Raw genomic sequence first — 24,176 nt, forward strand, 5'->3', positions numbered from 1 at the left:
CCATATTACCACCATCAACTACACACCAGCAAGCTATTTTCTGGCGCCGTTACTACTGCTTATATATATTCATATCACCTGTATTTCACTATCTCTTCGCCGAACTAGTGCACCTATTAGGTGTGTTGGGGACACAAGAGACTTCTTGCTTTGTGGTTGCAGGGTTGCATGAGAGGGATATCTTTGACCTCTTCCTCCCTGAGTTCGATAAACCTTGGGTGATCCACTTAAGGGAAACTTGCTGCTGTTCTACAAACCTCTGCTCTTGGAGGCCCAACACTGTCTACAAGAATAGAAGCTCCCGTAGACATCATGCATCCAACCATAAACTTATCGAGTAAGGTACACTTAAGGAGTTAAGTCTCTATCGCAGTGCATTGTATCTAATGAGCTTGTTCAACTACAAAACAGTTTTTCACCATCCTCAACTCGTGGAAGCTCTCCATGATATATTGTTCAATACTTGTATCAGTTGCACCAAATTTAGTACTCTATGCATTTTAGAGCTCTTTTTCGTTTGTTATGTGCATATACACATCACACATATGGTCAGCAAGAATGCTAAGGATTACACTCATCAAGCGATTATTGGCTTCCTCAAACTTTGCATGACCTACTTCAGACATAACTCCTTTAGGTTTGCCATCAATCACCTAGTGGATTCTCAAAGCAATAAACCAGATCATGACCTTTACTTGTCACCTTTTAAAGTACACACTGATAAACTTATCCTGCTTCCGTGCATCAGCTAATGCAATCATTGTTAACGCAGAAAAATTTATACAATTACATTTTTGAATTGTTAGATAAATTAGTTTCAGAATATTAAATATGATGACAATAGCTACTAATACTAACATTTGAAAGTCAAACATAATAGATGGAATCAACATGAATAGCAGAAATGTATACGCTACAACATCCATTAGTAAGCAAATCATAATATGCCGCATGTACCGATCAGTTGTAGGTGAAGTAATTGTCGACGCGGCGGTGACATTATCGATGAAAACGTTGGTGAAGATGGGTCGAAGCAGAAGGTGATGGAGACGATGGTAAGCAACACCGCCCAACTTTTCAGGTAGATGACCTACGATGAACACCATGAGCAGTCGCGTAACGCTTTCCAAAAACTTAATTCAACATCTCATGTACATGATCACAAAGGTGATTTGTTTCGGAGACCTGCTCTCCCATTCCCCGGTGCATGTCAGTAGGTAGGACAGAGTGTACTATGATGGTGGCACAAGCACAGAGAGATGGAAAAATCTTAGCACGTGTGTAAGGTGTCGTTTCGGTGGCAGCCGTGTAGGACTTTATATAGAGAGGCTCAGGAAACCCTAGACAACGTGGGCATTGCCCAGATCGCATGTTTCGAGTGGGTTATAGTATCCCACGATCCAGGAGTGACCCGGGTTGACTAATTGTGACGCGTCCGTCAAAGACTCTGTTTTCGTGAACACGTGAAATAAAGCTTAACTTGAGGCTCAATCCTTAGGAGGAGGAGAAGTCCTATTCTCACTCTGTTACCAGGTGGGTGAAACAAGGTCTAAATTTCTCCTAACTTTTAATGTGAGACTCGACTTAGCTCCCACCTCCTACCACATAACTTGGGCTAAATTATAATTGGGGTGCTACATATTTGGGTTTTGAGATTGATTGGAAATCTGAAATCACTCATTGGACACACGACATAGACCTGATATTTCAACAAATGACTCGTGGAAAAAAATTGGGCATGGATCATGGAGCAAAAAAATAAGGAAACTACTCTATAAGTAAAGTAATGAAGTTGTAATAATAATAATAAATATATAGGAATGATTGTTCTTTTACTTATATGAGGCATAAATTTGAGTTTCCTTTGTGAGCAATCTACAAGCACCCGGTCTAGTTTATCGATAAAAATAATATACCTTCCTATTTAGGGTGTAAGTTAAGTCAAGCTCTCCCCATCTCCATTCCAACTCATATGTTGAGCGAATACAAACGTTTCTCTAGGTCGGGCTTCATTGTCGCGAGTCTGTTGGTTCTATCCTTTTGGCTCTAGAAAGCAATTTCCCTTTGCATACTCGATCAACTAGTTTCGCTGAAACCAAATTGAAGTACACACCTAGTTTGTATTATTTGGTCAGATATTCATGATGTGGTTGGTCGCGCATGTGTGGCGATGTATCTCGCACCGGCTCTGTCGTTGCCTATTCAACGATACCCCGGAGGAGGGAAGAAGTAGGGGGCATAGGGCAGAGAGCCATTTGGGACAGTGGTATGTGGTTTACCCAGCTTCGGAACACAGTGCTCAGAGGCAGGGCCTACTGCTGCTTGTATGGAATTATTTGGGTGCTTACGCTTTGTTACAATGAGTTGTGGTTGTGTCTGTGGGGCTACCGCGATCAGGCTTATAAAGGCGCCAGGATCTACGGTTTACACGGAGAGTCCTAGCCGGAATACACACTTGCCTAACCACGGAACATTACATTGCCGTGTACACGACAGGGATCCGCCTATACCTAAGTTGTTCTACTGGATCCGGCTACCTTAATGGGCCTTGCCGGATCCGACTCCTGGCATTGGTCGGGCCAGATCCGGTTCCTTGTTCCTGGGCTTGACTTCTTCCATCTTGAATCTTGATCAACTGCAACTGGGCCACCCGGTGGGTCATATGCCATCACCACCATCCGTAGGCCACCCGGGCTTGCCGGATCTAGGCACAATCGATGGTACACCTATGAAGTATATCCACAACCGGCTGCGCTCTCCACAACCCTCGATGGTGTTGCTGCTGGACTTTGGCTCTTGGCTACATTGCTTCTCCATGCGGCCAACTCGCGTATCTAGAAGTCGATATGTGTAATCCCACATTATGTTTTACCGATATGGCATGCTTGTAATGTTCTTTTTTGTTCTTGGACTCCCTGGCATTGGAGTGCACAATTTTGTGGTTTTCTAACCCTCCTTTGCATAACGGAAAACAATAATCCTAAAGGAAAGGAGCTTCTCAGTATACATGTTACATGTGAGTAGTTATCCTTCTAACATCCAAAGATGATTACCTATTCCTCCAAATTCAGAAATCATTGTTGAACGCTAATGGTATAATCATCTAAACTCCCTATTGGTTGAACACTAGCATCCCAACATTGAGAATGAGTAGGCAGATAAACAATGGAAAGGAAATCATAGGTGCTTAACAAAAGATGCCAACCCCAACTCCAGCACCTTCAAACTACCATTTCAAGTTAACAGCCCAACTCACATACTTTCAGCCTTTCTGTAGATAGATAGAAAATAAAAAAGAACAGCTAACCTTTGGCAAGCCAAACGACTAACGAATCAAAACCAAGCCTCGGGCCCACGCCGCCGGCTCCTTATTCTCACCGCCTCCGCAGCCTGTCACCGCCCAGCTCTCGCCCGCCTGCATCCCTCCCGATCGCCTCCTCGCGACCCCGACCCAGCTCATCATTTCCCTCTCCGGCCAACTTTTTCAATCCATCTCCGCCTTTCCCCCGACGCTTCCCAATAAAAACTCGCCGCCGCACCGCCCATCGCCTCCTCCCCACGCCCCGCCCCACATCGACAGATCAAGCGCCCCCCATCTCATCGAAACCCTAGGCGGCGGCGCGTCCGTTCCCCATGGAGGACTTCGCGCGCGCGGTGGAGGACGGGCTGAAGCTGTCGAAGCGGCTGGTGCTGCCGGGCGGGCTGCCCCCGCCGCGCCCGCCCGCGGGGATGGAGCGGGGCCCCGACGCGCTGCTGCTGCCCGCGGCGCCCATGGCCTACGCGGTGGTCGCCGACCCCGGCGCCGTCGACACGCCCGACGTGCCCAGCTACCAGCCCTACGTCTACGGCCGCCTCGACCCGCCCGCGCTCATCCCGCTGCAGATGAAGGAGGTCGACCTGGCCGCCGACTGCGCGCTGGGCGTCGCCGCCGTCACCCTGCGCGCGCGATGGTGGCTGCACTGCATCACGCGCAGCCGCGACTGCGACGTCAGGATCATCGTGCCCATGGGAGAACAGGTGAGCCGTTAAGGATTCTCTGCTGTCGTCCTTGACGTACTGTTGCGATTTTATTTTCCTGTTGATTTTTTGCTTTGCGTCAGGGAGATTCAGTTAGGTGAGCGTTGACATGATTGGCGTTGTCAAGTGTTGTTTAGTCCGTTTGACTAGAGTTATATACAATTTTAGGGCACATGAATCTCTTGTTTGGTGTGTGCAGCCTCGATTAGCAGTTTTGCTTGGTGGTGCACTTTGCAACTCATTTAACATGGCTCCTTCAGTCCTTTGTCCCGTTTGTACTTTTTGCTGGGTGCCTGTGGTGCTGTAATATTGTGGCATCATGATTTTAGGTGATTGCATAACATGACGTTTCTGATAGTTCATTTGATATCTACTTGGCTGGGTGTAGCTTACAGGATGCTGGTTAAGGGCTTCTGCCTTTTGCGTGGGATGTTGTGATTGTTTTTTTTTGTTGTGTCAAGGTGGCTGTTCTGCAATTGTTCGCTTGCCGATACTAAATTCCTCTTAATAGCTTCGGCCCATAAGTTATAGACATGTAGAAGGGATACTTTCAGTTATTATAATACAATAGTGTGTTCAAACTACACGAGCAAGTGAAACTAATTACTTGGTACTTTCAGTTATAATACAATATTATGTTCAAACTACACGAGCAAGTGAAACTAATTCCTTGGTTTGTCCAATGGAAACGATCACTGGAAGGGATATGTTGGTCATCCAAGAGCCAGACACACACTTGGATTGTACAGGAATAGCTTGGCCTTTACTTCAGCATATCGAAGTTTACCTGATATTCGTTCGAAATGTGGTAGGACATGACTTCGAAGTGGAAATTAATTTGATAGTGAAGCTATTGATCTTGGATGGTTATTGAGCATTATTAAGTGCAGCTGGGTTCCTGTTGTTTATCTTGCCTTGCAGAGTGGGCTGACAAGGATATAAACAAATTAAGTAGAAAAAATAGCTCAAGCAACTGCACTGCCATTACATTTTTTGTGTTTTAAAAAGTCACTTTCGTTGCTTGAATAAACAAAAACTCGATAGGTACAAATAATGAAGAATTTCATTGAATTTATTTTTCGTACTTACATGTCACCTCCTATATGACTTATTCCTCATCCAGTGTTAAACAAATACATGAAATGAAGCATTGGGTACCTAGTTTGTTCATATGGTTATTATTTGTAATTATATTATGTCATGGTCTCAACCTAAGAACGGTTTGGCTAATAGGGTTCAATTCTAGGCGCTGAGGTTACAGTTGGAAAAAGATCTTACAATACTCAAGTAATCGAAGTAGAAGACCAGTCCATGGAGAATATTGGTAAAGCTGATAGTGTGGGCCTTTTGAAGCCCCACATGTTTTGCTTGACAATACCACAGGTACTTGTTATATACACATATCTATTTCCAGTCTTCCACTCTTGTCCTTTAAATGAAACTGTAACTTTGCTGTTGCATTGCTGTCATATAAATCAAGGTGGAGGGTGGATCGGATATTTTAGCCACAGTTAAATGGTCTCAGAAGTTACACTATGACAATGGACGTTTTTCGGTCGACATACCTTTCCGTTTCCCATACTATGTCAACCCATTACCAAAAGTATTCATGAAGAGGGAGAAAATTCAGTTGACCGTGAATAGTGGATTCAGTAAAGAGGTTTTGTTGCAGGGCACAAGCCATCCTTTGAAGGTAATATATTATCACTTGTTGCTTAGATAACATTATTTTTTCTGCATTTGAGTCCATCTATGGCCTTTCCAAATGTTTATCTTCATATTGCTATTTCAGGAAAAGGCAAGGCAGGGAGATAAATTGTCTTTCCTGCATGAAGCAATTGTTGAGAGTTGGTCGAGCAAAGATTTCACATTTTCCTACAGTGTGAGTTAGTCCTTCTATGATCTTGACAAGCTGCACTAGTTCCTGTGGATTTTTTTGTTGCAAGGCATCTTAAAGGAAATAATTCATGAGCAGGGGTGATGATCTATGAACTGTCATGTGGATTTATCACAATTTAATGATCCAAGTTTACTGATGATTATGTTTTCTTTTGTGTGTGTGCCTAATTTGTCTGGATGTTGTCGACAGGTTTACTCTGGCAACTTGTCTGGTGGTATCCTCGTGCAGCCCTCAACATCACAAGATTCTGATGATAGAGATAGGTTCAGCATTTTCCTTTTACCTGGAAATGGAAATAAAAAGGTTAGCTGCTTTTACTTGGTTTTTTCTGCTGCACTACCATAGTTCATTTAATATAATCAATCACGTCTTCCTTTTTTTTAACAAAATCACGTCTTCCTTGATTGCGATGTCTGCAATTGTAAAATGTTCTATTTTGAATGCTGGGACCTCTTCTTGTAACCTTACTGGTTAAGTAATGTAACACTAGTGTTATCGTGATCCCTCAATGATTCTATTTTGCCATTCGATTGTGTTATTTCGTCTAGAGAAATGCCGATAAGAAGTGCTAGATTTGATACATCATTGAAGTCATAAGAAACCTAGGGAGCAACTTTTATGTATAAATTTTTATTTCAGAAAAAAATCATCTTCTTTTCACTTCACAAAACTTGCTGCCTTGGTACTTTATCTCATCAGTGCAAATGTGCAATCCAATAGGTCTTCAAAAAGGCAGTTGTGTTTGTTGTTGATACAAGTGGAAGCATGCAAGGGAAACCTCTTGAGAATGTGAAGAATGCAGTGTCTACAGCTCTTTCAGAACTTGCGCAAGGAGATTACTTCAACATTGTAACATTTAATGATGAGCTCCATTCATTCTCATCCTGTTTAGAGACAGTAAACGAGAAAACAATAGCAGGTGCGATTGATTGGATGAACCAAAGCTTTGTTGCTGAGGGTGGCACCGATATTATGCATCCTTTAAGTGAGGTATTATTATTTTGAATATGATCTCAATTGGGTATGCCATATTATCCTTGGTCTTTCTCTTTTTGTTGTCTCATATTCTCCTTTTTTTGTCTCACGTAAGGCAATGGCTTTATTGTCAAGTGCTCATGATGTGCTTCCACAAATCTTTCTTATGACTGATGGATCGGTTGATGATGAACATGAAATCTGCAAAACTGTGCAAACTGAGCTCATCAGCAGAGGATCTAAATCTCCCCGGATTTCTACTTTTGGACTAGGTAATCTTAAGGAGCAACCTTCATGTATGCAATTATGTTAGTATCTGAATTGTAGAACTATATCCCAGTTCTCGGGCTCAAACAGATATTCTTTTTTAAGCTTATTGCCTGATCTTTCTATATGCTTGTACGCATATATTTATTTCCATGTGAAAGGAAGCTTTACAAACAACATATTTTTTAATTTTTTAGTTTCAATATTTTCACGAGTTGGAACTATGTTTTTACTGAGTAATGGCTGTGTTTTCTTTTCTAACTATTTGCAACCCTCCTCACTTGAAAATATTAGGTGTATATTGCAACCACTATTTCTTGCGCATGCTGGCATCAATTGGCAAGGGGCATTATGATGCTGCACTCGAAACAGGTACTGAACCCACCTCTATGTTTTATTGAATTAGCAAACTATATCCAATGCCCCTTTCTGAGCTTCGAATTGGAAACTTTGATATGCATATTATGTGAGTTATTCTATGGATTCCCTGAGAATTCTTTTGTATCCCGAGTATATTATTGGAAGTTTTGGTGATGTCCGTAAGGTATATTCTGTATTAGTTCAGTACTACGTCTGTCCCATATTGCAAGACATTTTGGGCAGGCTTATATGGTATTACTATATACTATATGCTTATGAGGTATACACCTTAGTATTTGATTAGATGATATGAGATGATATTATAACTTCAAAAGGAGAAAATTATTACTTCCTCCGTCCCAAATTAGTGACTTGGATTTGTCTAGATTCGTATGTATGTACACACTAAAACGTGTCTAGACAAATCCGAGTCACTGAATTTGGGACGAAGGGAGTAGATGGTATGCGGCAAATATGAAGTATTAACTGTGATCTTTTCTAATTTTTATTGAGCTGATATTCGAAGTTTATCCAAGTTTGCTGAGAAGTATATCAATCTTTCCACCTAAAAAACTATTTATATGCGGAAGTCCTGATATGGGCAAAGTTTTTCTTGAATGGGATACAAGTTTTTCTCAGAAACCTCTTTGCTTTATAGACTGAGAGCTGTCCCAATCCGTGATTTATTCTATTTTTGTATATAACTCTGCTGCACTTTTTTTATGCCTCCTACAATCACCATTTCTGCTTCAATAATTTGATGGCAAATTATCCTGAAAATTATACTGCTACTAATGCATTATTGATTTGGAGATCTGTGTAATTCATCTGTCAGTAATAAAACATTAATTGTACGCTGTTGTCCTTAACATTAATTGTACGCTGAATTGGACTATTAAACCTTCATGATAGTAACAATTCTTCTGATGTTTTATCCAGGATCAGTTGAGAGTCGAATACTTAAGTGGTTCAAGAAAGCATCAAATACAGCAGTGGCAAATATCTCCATTGACGCTACAAAATATCTTGATGATTTTGAAGTGAGTCTGTGCATAGTTAATTTCCTTTTTTATCATGCCCTGTCGATCTAAAATTACTTAATTGTGTGAATTTCATTATGTAGTAGGGATTCTTATAATAAAAAAAGCTATCCCTTAGAGTTATTGGCTGCGATAAATTGCATTATGCAGTTCTTGCTGGCATCATGTTCATGTCATATTATGTTTTAGGACAGTTCAGATAATTTTTTCCAGCAGTGCATAGATGTGGACTAAAACCATACACGCTTACCATCTTCATTAAACTTTCTTATGCCGCTCTTTTGAGCAACTGACCTATTCTGTAAGATTCTTTTAAGCTGTGGTATCCTTATCTTATTTGTGCAAGGTTAGATGAACGGGAGGTGGGGCAAGATCTTGCAAGTGTAGCTAGAAAAAAAATCTAGATCTTGCAAGTGTAGCTAGAAAAAAATCTAGTATGTCTGATGGTCGTGTTATTGATTTTTATTTTTCTGTTCAGGTGGATTCTGAGTACATCCCAGACATTTCGGCAGAGTCTCCTTTGTGCGTATCTGGAAAATACCGAGGCAAGTTCCCTGATACGGTTATAGCAAAGGGTAACTTGGCTGACATGACAGAAATCTCAATTGAATTGAAGGTCCAGCATGTAACAGACATGCCTCTTGATAATGTAAGATGCCCAAACTTGCTACTTTATACATTTGTCTTAGGAGTTGCTACTTTTACTATCCATTTGTGGATTTGCCAACGTCTTTATTTAATTCTATCAGGAATATTTAAACCTCAGGCTAAGTGGTATCAAATGCTTAGGACTATCCAGTTATCCTAGTATATGCTGACTAGACTCCATTTCTTTTCATTAATATATTCCAGTTTTTGGCGGCACAGCAGATTGCTCTTCTCACAGCGAAGGCATGGCTTTCTGCAGACAAACAGTTGGAGAGAAAGGTGAGCAGTTAAGCCAATTGTTGCTTTGCTTTTTTTTTTTGTAAATTTAAACATCTATCTGTGTAATACAATTAGAGATTTGAACAGTTGGAGAGAAAGGTGAGCAGTTAAGGCAATTGTTGCGTTTTTTTTTTTGTAAATTTAAACATCTACTTTCTGTGTGATACAATTAGAATTTGATGAGTTATTCTGTAACCACAACTTGGTATGGTAGACAAAGTTGAAGAAGCACCAAAACATGAGTAGCACCAAAACATCTAGACAAGTAAAAAGGTTGTTAAATGGTTTTGACAAGTCGGTGATATTTCAATCGAAGCAATTTTTGTTTCTTTGCATTTCCCTTTTTTGGGGGTATGTTTCTTACATTTCCTTTTTTGGGGTTTCATACCTAGCCTACCCCAACTTGCTTGGGAAAAAGGCTTTGATGTTGATGTATGCTTCTTACATTTTCTGTTCTGAAGAACTGTGAAAAGTTGTGACTTGCTACATGCTGTTGTGTTTATCATTTTCCATTTCATTTATGGATCGGAGCTGATTCTCCTTGCTTACCGTATAGCTTCTCATCCATGTTGCGCATCTTGAAATGTTTGGTTTGAATTGATTCAATTGATAGTATCCATAGTTCTTGAGTAACTCGTTTTCTTCTATTTCACAGGTGATGAGATTAAGCATACAACATAGCGTTATTTCAGAGTACACAAGCATGGTTGCACTTCAAACCAATTTGGACGCACCACAAAAAGTAGGTCCCATTGATAATCTCTTTGTAGAGATAATCACCATTGTGTATATTGATGTTGGAGTTTGTGTAAATTGATTTGGAACATTTCTAACAAAACTCTGTGCTTTGCTCTAACAGGTTAAGCAGAAACAAAAAGGAGCTAACGAGCCACTACGAATCCCGCTTCATGGCCTGAAACTAGGATTTGGTGACAAAGCAGCAACCAGGGAAAATCTGCTCGCAGGCTTCGGCAACGAAAAACCACCGGAGACGCTGAAGATATTCAAGAAGGCGGGCGGGTGCTGCAGTCGTGTCGCCGACTGCCTCTGCTGCATGTGCTGCATCAAGGCGTGTAACAGGATGAACGACCAGTGCGCCATCGTGATGACGCAGATCTGCACGGCACTCTCGTGCCTGGGCTGCTACGAGTGCTGCTCGGAGGTGTGCTGTGGAGGGTCCGAATCGTAGTGGCAGGCCCGTCTTGTACTGTGTGGTGGAGTACCGGAGATCTGGTTTCTTGGGTGTACATAGTGGAGTTGGCCGAGGTCTGTGCGTGACATACTGTATAGCTTGAATGATTTGATCAAGAATGATCAGGTCTTCTTCGGTTGTACTCCATGCCCGTGGTGGATTTTCAACTTTGGATAGTTCGTGATAGTTTGAGCTGACACAGATGTTCCAATACTGTGCAAAGGAGAATTTCCGGAAGCAGATGGTAGAAATTGTTTACAGGCTATGATCCTGAGACTTTTCGTCCCAAGTCCCAACCGTAAGAACCATCCCGTAGGTCTGCTTTATTGTTATCATTGTGTAGCGAGCCACATAACTGTTTCTCTCCGTGTGCACCAGAACGCCGTGGAACGTCTCAACTGGAGCAAAAACCTCTGTTCACGCGTATACTTGGCCAGGAGAGCCATTTTTTTTTCCTACGACAGAGCCTTCACAACTTCGCATGCACCAGGTATGCACGATATTTCTGTTTTAAAATAGTGATGACTGTCTGCGATCTGCATTGGAGCTAGCTCACCGCTGTGGCCAATCACAGACCATCCAACACACCCAGCTGCAAAGAAAAAAAACAAGATCCGAGACGCCAAGTGTCACGACCAGACCAGACCACATCGTGTCGGGCTGACACCTGTTTGTTTAATCACCGGTTCCTCGCCGTCGTCTACCCCTAGTTAACCCCCTCCACTCCACTACTCCAGGACCACCATTAGTCTCCGGAGCATAGTGATTAGCGGCGTGGTTAGATTAATTATCAGCCCCCACGAGGCTCCTCCCTCCAATCCCGTAACCCTTCTCCCCGTCCTAAATACCGGAGCGATCGTCCCGCGGCTCAGTGGGCGTAATTAAGTGTGAGCGTCCAGCCCGATCTCCGACGAGCTCGGCCATGGTTAAACTAGGGTTGGAGGGCTGGGTCCGTGTGAGCCCACGTAGGCCGAGCCCCCCGGTTCTGGCTACTGGGGCATGTCGACCGGCCACGTACGCCCACTTCGGTTCCAGGGCTTTAGGGCATCTCCAACCGGGCGACCCAAACGGACGCGCTGGACCGACCGTTTTGGGCCGTTTGGGTGGCCGAACGGACACCCGGACAGCGCCCCGCGTCCGCGTGTCCGTTTGGGTCGCACGGTGCGCCCAACGCGCGGACGCACCGCATATGAAAATAAAAAAGGAAAACAGCCAAAAATAAAATTAAACTAGTGGGTAATTAAACTTAGCCCTATTTTGGGCAATTTTTACACAAAAGAAAGCCCTATATGGGCTTTAAACTAAAAAAAAAAAACCCTAGACAGGGTTTGCGAGCATGGTGGCCGCCGGCAGTACTACCCCCAGTAGTACTCGTCATCGTCGGCGTCGATGACGACGACGCCCCCGGCGGCGACGCGCCTGTTCCGGCTCGACACACCGGAGGGCACCGGGGACTCCGCCGGGGCTCCCAGCTGCGCCCTTTCCCGGGCGGAGTGCGCGTTCGGCGGGCTCGCCGGCTCGCGTAGCCGTGCCCTCCGCGCGGACTCCTGTCGGAGCTCGCTCCTCCGCTGCGGCTGCGTGGCCGGGCGCTCCTCCTCCGCCGGGCGCGCGGCCCGGCGCTCCTCCTCCGCCGGGCGCGCGGCCCGCGCTCTCCTCCTCCTCCGGAGCGCCGCGCGACGCGTAGCCTCCTCCCGACGGCGCGCCGGCTCGAGGAAGGCCCACGCGTCCGCCCGGGCGTCCTCCCGGGCCTTCCCGGCCGCCTCCTCCGCGCGCGGAGGTGCGCGGCGTCTCGGCGAGGTGCGGCCATTTGGCCGGCCTCGTCGAGGTCCTCGCTGCTCGCGGGACGCCGCGAGCGCCGCCCTGCGGCTCCGGGTCGTTCTCCTCCTCCCGGGGCGGCGGGCCGGGGCCGGGGCGCGGGCTCGTTGATGTAGAGGCCGCCGGGGCGGCGGCCAGCCCGCCTAGCGGCCGTGCGCACGGCGCGCGCGAGCCGCGCCGTCACGGATGTGAAGCATGTGCGCCGCCGCGCATCGTGCTCCACCTCGAACCACAAGTCCCGGTTGGGACTTGCGTCGCCGTACGTGGGGTCTCGCCGGAGGTCCGCCGGCGGCTGAGCGCGGCGCCTCCGGATCTCGGCGTAGCGGGCGCGGCTCGACGCCGGGATGGGCGGCACCGGAACCCGATCCGGGCTCGGGTGCCGGCCGTGGGGAGGTGCACGTCCCCCACGGCATTGGGACGCCGGCGTCCCGGAACATCCGCGCCACTCGCTACGGTGACGTAGATCCGCTCGCGTCACGGGAGGCGTCGGCGGCCCCATTGCGAACGCCGGCGGCGCGACTTGCCGGCCGCTGCCGGCCTCGTGGTCGTTGGCGGAAGGCTCGAACTCGCGCTTCGGGGCCATGGCGGCGCGGAAGCTTCGAGCTCGCGCGTGCGGCCGGAGTGGAAAGTGGGGACCGGATAGGGACCGTCCCCTTCCCGATCCACATTTAATAGGACCGGGGCACCGACGAGTGGGCCGGCCACGCGGACGGGCGGACACGCGAGGACGCCGCGTGCCATCCGCGGCCACGCAAACCCGGCCCAGATTTGGGCTGGGTTTGCGTCGTTCCGGACGCCGCGGCCGTCCGCTTTTGCGGTGCGTCCCCACGTTGGGCCGGGTTTTTGCCCGGCTGGACCCATCCGGACGCGCGGGCGCGGGATGGGTCGCCCCGTTGGAGATGCCCTTAGGCTCTTCGCTGCTGCACCGGGCACCTGGTGGCAGTATATATTTCCACCGGTTTTGCTGGAACTATGCCGCCGGCGCAGCTTTTCTTTCTCAAGGACGTGATCCCAAAATAGTTCCAGAACCCTGGAGCGCCTGCTACTGGCTACTAATCAGATGTACGATCCATCTATAATATAGGACAGACAAAAGACAACTCGCGTAGAACAGTCCAGTCCAGATCGATCCACTAGCGGCGAGCCACGGTAAGAAAAGCTGATTCGTACAAGCAGTAATTTGATACATATAACGGGTCCTAGTTGAACAATGTTTACACTTAATTAAGCATCCTTTTGTCCTTTTCCCCTCCTCAGGTAAGTACACATGTAAGCCTACCAGTGGATGCAATTTGGCCACTCTACCCTCAAGCGTCAAGCCAGCCATGGGGTAGACTATCACTGTATACTCACTCTCACCCTATTTAATTCACCGGGGTAGGGGACCCTTGCTCCATCCAAGTCACTCCCCTCGGCTTCCTTTTACTAGACGCGCTAGCTCCCAAGCTTTCAGCCCGATGAATGCACTAGATCAGAAGCGCCGGTGTCCTCGCTGATCACCAGGCCGGCCGAGGGCACCTCCAAAACCCTGAAACTGTTGCCCATCGATCAGCTGCTAGCTCATCGTTCTTGCCGCTTCTGGCCCTAACGTTGCAGCAAATTCACCGCTTTGATTTCTGCTAGAAGGTGGCACCTGGTAGCTTGAAGCAAGAATCAATGGGGGTAAGCTCGTTTACAGCGCTCAGCAGCAGTTCTTTCTTTCTTGTATACGTTCTTGTATTTTCAGAGTAGTATGCTACACGTATATGTACGTGCGAGTGGTGTAATTTGCACTGTTATGTTTGGCAGCTCATTAACTGGGTGCAAAATCGCCTGAATACCAAACAAGAGAAGAAACGTCCCACAGCCACAGCCGCCGCCGCCGGGAGCTCGGCTCGCAGTAAGTGATCCGTCCCATGCGTTGCGCTACTATGGTTTCTGCTTCACCTAGCTTGATCATATGAGACGAGCACGTATAGGGTCTCATGCATGCGTTTGACGTACGTGCGCGCGTGTGTAGATGCTCCGGCCCGGGAGCACTGCCGCGACCAGGAGTACCACGCGCGCGAGGAGAGGAGCGCCAGCGACTGGAGCATGCTATCTATCGGGACCCTAGGCAACGAGCAGCCCACGGCGCCGGCGGAGGACCAGGCGGTGCCGGACTTCACCGTCGAGGAGGTGAAGAAGCTGCAGGACGCGCTGAACAAGCTGCTCCGGCGCGCCAAGTCCAAGTCCAGCGCCCGCGGCTCCACCGCCGGCGCCGGAGACGATGAGCAGAACCTGCCGCTCGACAGGTTCCTCAACTGCCCCTCCAGCCTCGAGGTGGACCGCCGGCTCTCGCTCAGGCTGCAGGCCCCTGACGCGGCGGGCCAGAACGGGGGCGCGGAGTTCTCGCCAGACACGCAGATCATACTCACCAAGGCCAGGGAGCTCCTCGCCAGCACCACCGGCGGCGGCGTCAAGCAGAAGTCCTTCAAGTTTCTCCTCAAGAAGATGTTCGTCTGCGGCGGCGGCTTCGCGCCGCAGCCAAGCTTCAAGGATCCAGTCGAAACAAAGCTGGAGAAGGTAATAAACATAAGTTATCATGCATGATCTTAGGTTCAGTTACGTCTTTGTCACATTTTGTCTCTATGCATGATTGATCATGCAAGTTGATGCGTTTACGTATGCAGTTATTTAGGACGATGCTTCACAAGAAGATGAGCGCCGCGCGCCCGAGCAACGCGGCATCGTCGTCAAGGAAGTATTACCTAGAGGACAGACAAATGGAGAAGATCCAAATGGATGGTTGTCACGAGGAGGAGGAGGAGGATGACAACGGAGAAGATGTCTCCAAATGGGACAAAACAGATTCAGACTGTAAGTTGCTAGATTTAATTTCACCACTGCCTTAACAATGGAGAAGATGTCTCCAGTGGAGATGAAGATTACTTTGCACTCACGTAGATCAGACCATGCATGCATGGAAAGTAGCATTTCTTCGACTATTGATTATAGCATGAAACGCTAATCGATTTATCTTGCTTATCTTTGCAGTCATTGTTCTTGAGGTGTAAACCGAGACCAGGTACAAGCCCAAGATCATTATGATGTGACTTGGTAAGCTATAAAGTTCATATGGCATGTTAGTATTGAATCGAATTCACCAATCAGTTCACCAGAATACTCATTCAGTAGATTGAATCTGACCTGACAAGTACTGAATTTTGGAATATGTAAATTTTGCAGATTGTATGCATTTGATAGATAGAGGATGATGGATCCACAATAATCCATATGCTCCAGATGCAGAATTGAACGATGAATCAATCAGATAGATAGAGGACGACCGAATGCACCAGGGTGTACTGCTGCATGAAGATCGCACGGTCTACATACATGCACAAGATTTGAACTGATGTTCATAAGGGGGATTAAGTTTCAGCTTAATCACTTTAGTTACCTTTCTGTTTTTTCAGAGGCCAGATATATCGATGTTCCACATATATACTACTCCTTATCATTTTGTGTAATACAAGTTACAGTAATTAGTGCATGTAGTGAGGAAGTGGACCCTCATGTGTTCTAGTTTAATCAACGTGGCCAATCTCAAGAATACGGCTCAATGAAAAATATGTGCCATGAATGGACAGAAATGGTACAGCAACTAGGGTTCTTGGAACATGCAGAACTGCCGAAAACGGAAAGCCAGCCTGGAGCTGGGGCGCACATCTATCCCAAATCTCCATTGGCATTTGGATCAGACTTCAGAGGCAGAGCACCGGCACATTCGTGTGCGTCTGTGCCAACTCTGGAAAAAAAGGTACACATGAGTGAGCGCCAAGCAACACTCTGCACCTTTGGCAAAGGCCGATGTGCCATTGAATGTGATCCTTCACTACAAAGTACAGTACATACTCCTATGTATCAGGTGGAAACGCTGACTCTTCTTTGTTTCGCCCAACACAACCTTAATTTTAACTTGAAATATTGACGAATAATGATCGACCCTTTTTTGATGTATTCCGGGATGGGCCATGTATTTGTAAAAGAAATGGCAGGTTGACCAAGTTTAAAGTGTCACCACATTCGACTCTGAAAAACCCCACAAACACTGGCGGGTTGAAGCGAACTCAAATCACGACTTTGGTTATAAAAACTAGCGCAATGCGGTGGACTTTATAGAAGTAAAAGAATCACGAATCGTCTTTTTTGCGGCAGTTAGAAAACCATGCATGCGCGATGTAGAAGGCAGTTCATAGACATAACTTTTTTATTTGAAAATATGAACCGAATTATCGAGCAAAGATTTTTGGCTCAGCAAGTCCTTTATTTTAAAAATACAAAATTTATATTTTTATAAAAAACGAAGAAAACATCGGAAATAGTAAATTTGAAACACTTTGTCATTTTTGTGTAGACCATAATACAAATAATTTCACAACGCGATTTTGCATACTTGTAGGATACATCACTGACTACATTCAAAGTTTTTAAAATAGAAGTAGATAAAAAATAAGTCGAAGATAGAAAGAGCCTAGATTCCAAATAAGAAATGGAAACTCGAAAAGGATCCTTCTGATTCTCAAAGAATGAGGGGCAAGAGGATAGATACCGAGAAATATTTCTTCTTATTGAGAGTTTTAGCTTAATTATACAATTTGTGCACACAAATAAATCTGAACTATTTACTATTGTACTTTTTTACAAACGTAGTTTTTTTTAATCTTCTTGACAAGTTTTTTTTTTTTTTTGCAGAAAACAACTAGGGGGTAAAGTTTGTGTAATCTAGAGGGTAAAGTGGATAGGATTGGTACAGAGGAGCTCTTCTGCCTTCAGGCATGTAGTCTTTGCTAGTTAAGGAAGGACGCCCTAGGGATCCACAAGAGGAGAGCATGAGATGGAGCCTGTCTGGCCTGATGAAGTATGCTTATCAAGGGTTACTAGTAGTATTTCCAATTGTTTAGTCTCAAATTGCGAACCCAAAAAATTCAATTTGGATGAATGGCTGTGCAAGAATGTCTGGACAGGGCAGGGACACTCATGATTCACCACTGGTGGGTGGACCAATGATCGAAACATAAACATATGGTCGATCTCTAGGGAGGCAATTCTCCAATAAAAGAAATATATATGGAGGCTAGAACTAGCGAGAAGCTCCCGCGATGTGGTCCTGAATCCCGTGTTGCTTTTGGCCAAGAAGGTACAATAATGTAATCGGGATTTGCATCTTTTAACGAGCTGCATATCTATCCCATGCATACTCAGGTCAACTGAGTTGTCCTCATCAAATATAAGAGAATTTAAAACAGACAACTAAATCTTTGATGTCTTTAAAATCTTTTTTCTTCTATGATACAATTTTACATTTTTCTAAAGGCAGCAGAAAAAACCTATCCTGAATAGTAACAAAGTTTCACCTGTAATTTTCATTTGATCTGCAATATCAACGATACATGCAAGTGTAAAACCGTTAAAATAGTCACCAACACGAGTATGCTAGGGAAAAATCAACCGAACAAATCGATCACTTGGGAGTCTAGAGTATTAATCACCATTGTTGCTGACATAACAACCATGACAAATATTGCAAGAACAATACTCCTCATGGCAACCATGAGAAAAGAACTGTTAGCGTAATAAGCGATTAGATCATTGCAGAAAGTAGACGGGAGACGATGTTCGGTAACACAGTTAGTTGATAAACGCCTACATCTACGGGGCATGCTTTACGGGCGCTCCTCCTCAGATACTATCATAGTATCGTCGACGACAAGCCCGCCACGTCTATTTTGGTTACCCGTGTGCCTTTATATATTAGGCCCATGTTACAATGTTCAAATCCAATACGTAACCTACCCGCACAGTTCAATTCCAATTGGAGACTATACACATATTTGATACAACTTCAACAAGAACCATAATTGATCTGGAGCAAAATCTGGAGACTCGTACCGAGAGAAATTTAATCTTGCAGCATGACCATTGACATTGGAGAAAAGATCTTTGTCCTTGAATAAATGGCCGAAAATCATTTATTATAGATAAGGTCGTCTTCATTGGAACGGTGCCAACAAGAAGATGAAACCAAAGCCCGAACGGAGGCCAACAGACGAGAAAGATAGAGATAAGAGCCAGATCAACTCTGATGCGTGGGCAGCGTATCTTCGATGAATCGGAAAGATATCGCAGCTATACCTTTGATGCCAGTCTGTAGCAGACAGTCCTGACGAGGGTTCAGATTTTGGGCAGCGTATCTTGTTCAATGTTCGATGAATCGGAAAGAGATCGCAGCTATACCTTTGATGCGAGTCACTCGGGGAGCAGGTTTTGTCCGGTATACATGTGCTGCGAATGCTATTTGGTTTTGAACGTACAACTTTAACTGCCATTTGGCTAGTCTCACGTAAGAGGTCAGTGTTGATGTCTCGATGAAAAATAGGTAAAGTTGACATGAAATACATAGATGGTTCATATATTTTGCTGGATTTCTGTATTTCTCTACGTAGACATAATTTGGCTTTAACCTCTTAAGTTACGTCGATGTAGTGTTTCTCTGCGTAGACATTATCTGGGTAACTGGGTTTAACCTCTTAAGTTAATGTAGAATTTTCAAAAGAGTGCCACACAGGATAGTAGCAAGGCAACACCAAAGGTGCTGATAGAACCGCCAAACTGGACACAGGTAAGGTTTCCAGCCAGCAGCCATGAGTGCACATGAGAGTTATATGCACCGGATTATCACAAAATGCCTTTGCTGCCCGGCCATCGAACAGCGTGAGAGAAACCTCATCGACAAAATAGCACATGACAGATGCAATCATGAAACATTTCCATTAACTTCTGCACAGCACACCTTGATACTGAAGGTAATTTCAGGTCCATGTACCATTTAGAACCGTATCTTGGGGAGTGAGCATAATGGGGAATTTGAGGACTAAAGGCTTCCTGTTGCAAGGTAGAAATTTTGTAGGGCACAACAACATAACTAATGGCCACGATTTTCCTGGTGCAGGAGTACTCCACATGCTTGAGTACATGATTCATTCTCGAGTGCACACAAGCAAGATTAAGGAAAACAGCAGACAAGAAAATAAACAGAAATTGAACCACCCAGTCTTATAACAAAGGAGAGATTCACACTCAGTAGTAATACTACGACTCCACTCAACTCTAGTCCAAAAACCTTACAGGAATTGTTTTCCTAACACCAAGACAATCATAGCAACAAAAAACTGTAGATATATAGCGCTGCTGCATTGTCCACCGACCACCATTGTCTGCCTCGGGAAGATTTCTGCAACAAAATAGGATTATCAGAGTTTGTACAAGCATGTCTAAAGAAACACAGGGATAGTGAAGATGAAGTGGAGATAAGAAGTAGACACACAATAGTGTAGTATGACTTCCAAACATATGTAAAGGAAAGAGGGGCATTCATCATGTCATAACATCTAGACCAGCCAGGAAAAAGGAGCTGAAGAAACTCACAAATTTTGTTGAACGCAACAATGTCGCAGCTCTGGATGTACTCGTTCGCTGGTTCAACACACAGATGGTCCTCAATTAGTGTGTCGACAGAGACAAGATCATCAATGATGGTCATCATGATCTGAAGCTTCTTGATGCCATATCCAACTGGCATGAGCTTGGCTGCACAGGATGGAAAATACTACCATGTTACACAACACAGGTAATATTTACACAGAAATAGAATGTGCATCTAAGGGCATAGCGACATACAAGCACCCCACAGAAGGCCCTCCATCTTGACGCTTCTCACAGCTTCCTCCAGCTTGGCCATGTCAGTCTCATCGTCCCATGGTTTCACATCAAGCAAAACTGAGGACTTCCCAGCTGACACAATGAAACAATAGAAGATACAAATGAGCAATGGAAAGATTGTAGAACATAAAATCTTTCACAAATACTGAGATTTTTATTTTTGAGGGATGTTAGGACTATACACGCTTTCCAAATAAAGTTCCCGCAGAAAGAAATAATTGAGAAAAAAAAATGCAAAGAAATCGGGATAACATACATTCTTTCTTCTTGCTAGAAGCCTTAACTGCAGCAGCGCGTTCTGCGGCTGCCTTCTTCTCCTCCTCGGTCTCCTCACCAAAAAGGTCAACATCGTCATCATCGTCATCATCAGCTGCAGGAGCCTGCAATTACAAGATATATTTTGTTATACTTGTGATAATGGAAGGTATCAAGCCACACAAATGACCAATAGCTTCTGACAACATGAAACAGTTCAGTCAGTGGCACAACTATGAGTATGCAATTCATAACTTTATCCAAAATAGAAGGTTATGGTTGTAACCTTTCCCTTAGTATCAGCAGAAGTAGATGCTTCAGGGACAATTGAAGACTCGACCTTGACACCTTGACCAGCTGCAGTAACTCCACTGGATATGAATATACATCATTAGCAAAATAAACATCACTAGAGAAGACAAAGGGGGAATGAACTGACTATTTTGAATTAAAATTAGGTTGGGTGCATACCTCAGCTTTAGGAGTGCATCAATGTGATTGTACCACCTTACAACATTGGTGTACTTTGAGGGAGGGGCAACCGAAAATTCAGCAAACACAGCCATGTCATCCTTGGAAGCTTGGTATCTAGAGGAAACGTATTACAGGGTAAGACTGGTGCTAAAATATAGAGATGATAAGTAAATAGGATTGTGTGAAACACATACCCAGAGATGTAGCTGCGGGACAGAAGGTATTTATCAAGGTTTTTAAGGCCAGCCTCGGAGTTGACATTGAAGGAAGGCGCCATCTTGCCTCAAAAGAATGTCGTAGTGATCTAATGGCATAGAAGAGGTTGGTGTAAGAACAACGCAAAAGGCAAAACATGATATCAGAGGATCACTAGGAAATTCAGAAAATAACCGCAATGTACACTGAGAGCAATCATAACAAAACTAAGTAACAAATGAATAGAGTCTATATCCTGGTACCAATTCATAGTTTTGTTTCGTTATCTCGCAGCTTTGATGTACAGTGAAATAATAGCTTTCGACTATGTATTGTAACAAATTACAAACCAAACACGCCACCCTGGGTAGAACAGAAACAACAAGTCAAACAGCGCAACAATACACCGCAAAACTTGGCTTTTTACGCCCAACAACATTCAGCACAAAGAGCTATGTGCGCACATATGAGATACAGAACGTCAGGCTATGAATTGTTCACCCCATGGGTAATATCTGGAGGGAACCGAGGAATCAAATCAACACGTATGTGCAGCTACATAATTCAGCACAAGACATAGGACAAATAAAATACAGGCAAAATATCATACAACTACACAGTGTGCTCACAACAACACATATGCTTTCCAACACGGATGAGCATACAATTGGATGGTATTATCTGCTGATATTCAGCTTTTAAAATTGAGATTTGATATGAGAGCAGACATCTTCTAGCTAGTAAAAACAATTGCCACGGTACACAAAGCAGGTATGCTGATCTGTAACTAACTGACGGAAAATAATACATAAATTCCAAAGATATCACGCACTAGGCTGCCATGAATTAATAGTAACTAGGTAGACAGAGGCACAACAACCATGTAAACTGACAAGCAACATAAGCAAAATCCATCACGCTGGCTTTTGGAAGCACGTACCACCCACACTGAAGTGAATACATGTCTGAATTTACCCTATTTCCCATCTTCCATGGAGATAACCATGAACAAGAAGACCGGAAAAGCTCTTCCGCGAAAACTAATCTTGCTAATCCAAAAGTCTGTAAGACATGCCCAATTTCGCGGATAGAACACACAACGCGACTAAAAACCCTAAACAGCATGTCAGCATCAATAACCAACAACCTCCGTAGTGAATAACCGAGATCTACTGGATCAAGCACTAGCTAGCCCAACAGCGCTTGCAGATCAGACCAAACCATCACACATCCACGCGAATTTTTTTAGGAAGCAAAACTAAAAGCTTAAACTTCGTCGCGAACAGATCTAAGATGCAACCCAAAACCAAAGATCCAGAACAGCTACGCGCGGATCTAAGCAACGGGGAGAAGGGGAGGGATCCGGGAGTAGGGTTTCGATGGACTGGTTACCTCGATGGAGCGTGGAGGCGACGGCGCAGGAAGCGGTGGGGGCTAGAGACTCGGGACTCGCGAGGGTTTGGGGTATTAAAACGGGGAGACGGGCAGTGGCGTGTACGGTTGGAACTGCGTCTCACGGCCCATTAGGCTGTCTTTGTGAGAACCCGACGACTTGGCCGGCCCATATAACACGCCTTTGTAAATTCATCTATGTACGGTTAATTAAGCCCAACTTGCAAGTTGCAACATCGTTAGCGATAGTTTTTCCGAATCTCTATCTCTATCTCTATCTCTACTACTTATAAAGGCACGAAGTGCCGTAGGAAAATTAAATCTTAACCGTAGATAGACTTTCATCTAACGACCGGAAATCATTTGTTCTCCCCCTCCCCTCCCTCCCCAAATCACGCCGATGCGCCTCTGAAGATTTGGATCCCCGCCCGCATGGCCTGATTTCGTGGATCAAATCCCACTGAATCATAGAAGTGATGGTTAACGCCGATAAATCCGGATCAAATCCTCTCTCTTTCCAGATTTATCTTCCTCACACGTTTGTGTGGCGCTCCTTTTCCAATCCTGCCATAAGACGATGGATTCCCCACGTCGGTGGAGAGAGCATACGGCGGTGGGAGAGGCGGCGGCGGTGCTGCGGAAGGAGGGCGTCAGCTGCAGCTGCCGGAGCGTGCCCCGACGAGGTTGCCGCCGTCGGGCGCCATTCTTTCTCACGCCAGCCTCGGGCTGGTCGCGTTCTATGACATGTAGCTCGCTCGTGCATGACTCCTACGCCGCTTCCCGGCCTGTACCGCCGCCTTGCTATTCCGGACCGCATCGGCTGCGGCGCCGCCACACTACATGTTGTTGCCTCTGTCGTCTCGCACTTCATCTACCAGGTGAAGCCCTGCTCCAATACCTGTGCTACGGCACTGGATTTCTACTCTCCTTTTGTTTTCAAAAAAAATTGCAGGCTCACAAGGAAGAGATCGTTGGATTCCTGTAGATGGCGTCCTGCTCACTTTGGTGGCACACTTAATGGCGATGAAGCATTTGGTGCTGATATAGGTGGGCAGCGTATCAAGAGAGATCCATGAGCGAACACCATGGTGAAGGATTTCCTGTCCATGCCATCCCGATGGGTCTGTCCTGCTCCTCTTTTAATACATTCTAGGCATCTTAGTTAATGCAAGGAAGTAATTTGAGGACCAAGAATGGCGGGCATTTGACAAACATATGTTCCTTTCTGATATCTTCCTAAATACTTATATGTGCCGTACCAATAGCCAAAATATGTCTGCAAACTAGGTTCAGAAAATTATGTCAGTGCGATTGATCTGTAAAAATACTTGTTGTTGTTCTGTACATTTTACTGTCCATGGAAATACCAAAGTTTACGCTATGATTACAATTGTAACCTAAGTAATAATGATATATACTTCTTTCGTAATATGCCCGCAACTAGGCATCGGACTCTGTTGTATCTAGAATTCTTTTGCTACTAGCTATGTCTTCTCTGTTTTAATATTTGTGGTAATGTAGATTGCTTTCAAAAGATATCACTTCCAGGTTCTGTAATAAGAAGATGACATTGTTACCTTTTTTTGAATATTCGAAGCATAGCTTATGTTTTACACGAGGTGCT

General features: G+C 45.0%; 3 protein-coding genes across 3 annotated transcripts; 2 read left to right on the top strand and 1 right to left on the bottom strand.

Annotated features, from left to right (window-relative positions):
- Positions 1–3,633: 3,633 nt before the first annotated feature.
- On the top strand, positions 3,634–10,948 carry LOC124672796. Its single transcript, XM_047208969.1, has 13 exons — positions 3,634–4,017; positions 5,251–5,400; positions 5,498–5,710; positions 5,810–5,899; positions 6,107–6,220; positions 6,638–6,907; positions 7,008–7,164; positions 7,454–7,531; positions 8,459–8,559; positions 9,038–9,208; positions 9,412–9,486; positions 10,142–10,228; positions 10,346–10,948. Exons 1-13 carry the CDS (start codon positions 3,634–3,636, stop codon positions 10,673–10,675), a joined length of 2,220 nt encoding a protein of 739 aa, XP_047064925.1. The 3' UTR covers positions 10,676–10,948.
- Positions 10,949–14,461: 3,513 nt separating this feature from the next.
- Positions 14,462–15,528, top strand: LOC124672798 (protein NEGATIVE GRAVITROPIC RESPONSE OF ROOTS-like). The gene is made up of 3 exons (XM_047208970.1): positions 14,462–15,037; positions 15,145–15,331; positions 15,509–15,528. Exons 1-3 carry the CDS (start codon positions 14,462–14,464, stop codon positions 15,526–15,528), a joined length of 783 nt encoding a protein of 260 aa, XP_047064926.1.
- Positions 15,529–19,539: 4,011 nt separating this feature from the next.
- On the bottom strand, positions 19,540–22,607 carry LOC124674139 (elongation factor 1-delta 1-like). The gene is made up of 8 exons (XM_047210177.1): positions 22,553–22,607; positions 21,160–21,269; positions 20,963–21,079; positions 20,778–20,862; positions 20,493–20,616; positions 20,195–20,308; positions 19,943–20,104; positions 19,540–19,748 (listed from the first exon to the last, which is right to left on the bottom strand). Coding segments are annotated over exons 2-8 (687 nt in total). The 5' UTR covers positions 21,243–21,269; positions 22,553–22,607; the 3' UTR covers positions 19,540–19,746.
- Between the last annotated feature and the right edge of the window lie 1,569 nt (positions 22,608–24,176).

Source organism: Lolium rigidum, chromosome 7 (assembly GCF_022539505.1).
Source record: "Lolium rigidum isolate FL_2022 chromosome 7, APGP_CSIRO_Lrig_0.1, whole genome shotgun sequence".
In the NCBI taxonomy this organism is placed as follows: Eukaryota; Viridiplantae; Streptophyta; class Magnoliopsida; order Poales; family Poaceae; genus Lolium; species Lolium rigidum.

Excerpts from the sequence above, each read along its gene's own strand:
- LOC124672796 (XM_047208969.1), top strand. The coding sequence starts at position 3,634 with ATGGAGGACTTCGCGCGCGCGGTGGAGGACGGGCTGAAGCTGTCGAAG. Across the intron at positions 5,401-5,497 it reads TTTGCTTGACAATACCACAG|GTGGAGGGTGGATCGGATAT; the intron begins GTACTTGTTATA and ends ATATAAATCAAG. Across the intron at positions 5,711-5,809 it reads GCACAAGCCATCCTTTGAAG|GAAAAGGCAAGGCAGGGAGA; the intron begins GTAATATATTAT and ends TTGCTATTTCAG.
- LOC124672798 (XM_047208970.1), top strand. The coding sequence starts at position 14,462 with ATGCGTTTGACGTACGTGCGCGCGTGTGTAGATGCTCCGGCCCGGGAG. Across the intron at positions 15,038-15,144 it reads TCGAAACAAAGCTGGAGAAG|TTATTTAGGACGATGCTTCA; the intron begins GTAATAAACATA and ends TTACGTATGCAG. Across the intron at positions 15,332-15,508 it reads GGACAAAACAGATTCAGACT|TCATTGTTCTTGAGGTGTAA; the intron begins GTAAGTTGCTAG and ends TTATCTTTGCAG.
- LOC124674139 (XM_047210177.1), bottom strand. The coding sequence starts at position 21,242 with ATGGCGCCTTCCTTCAATGTCAACTCCGAGGCTGGCCTTAAAAACCTT. Across the intron at positions 20,309-20,492 it reads TTCTAGCAAGAAGAAAGAAT|CTGGGAAGTCCTCAGTTTTG; the intron begins GTATGTTATCCC and ends TCATTGTGTCAG. Across the intron at positions 20,105-20,194 it reads GGGCCTTCTGTGGGGTGCTT|CCAAGCTCATGCCAGTTGGA; the intron begins GTATGTCGCTAT and ends CATCCTGTGCAG.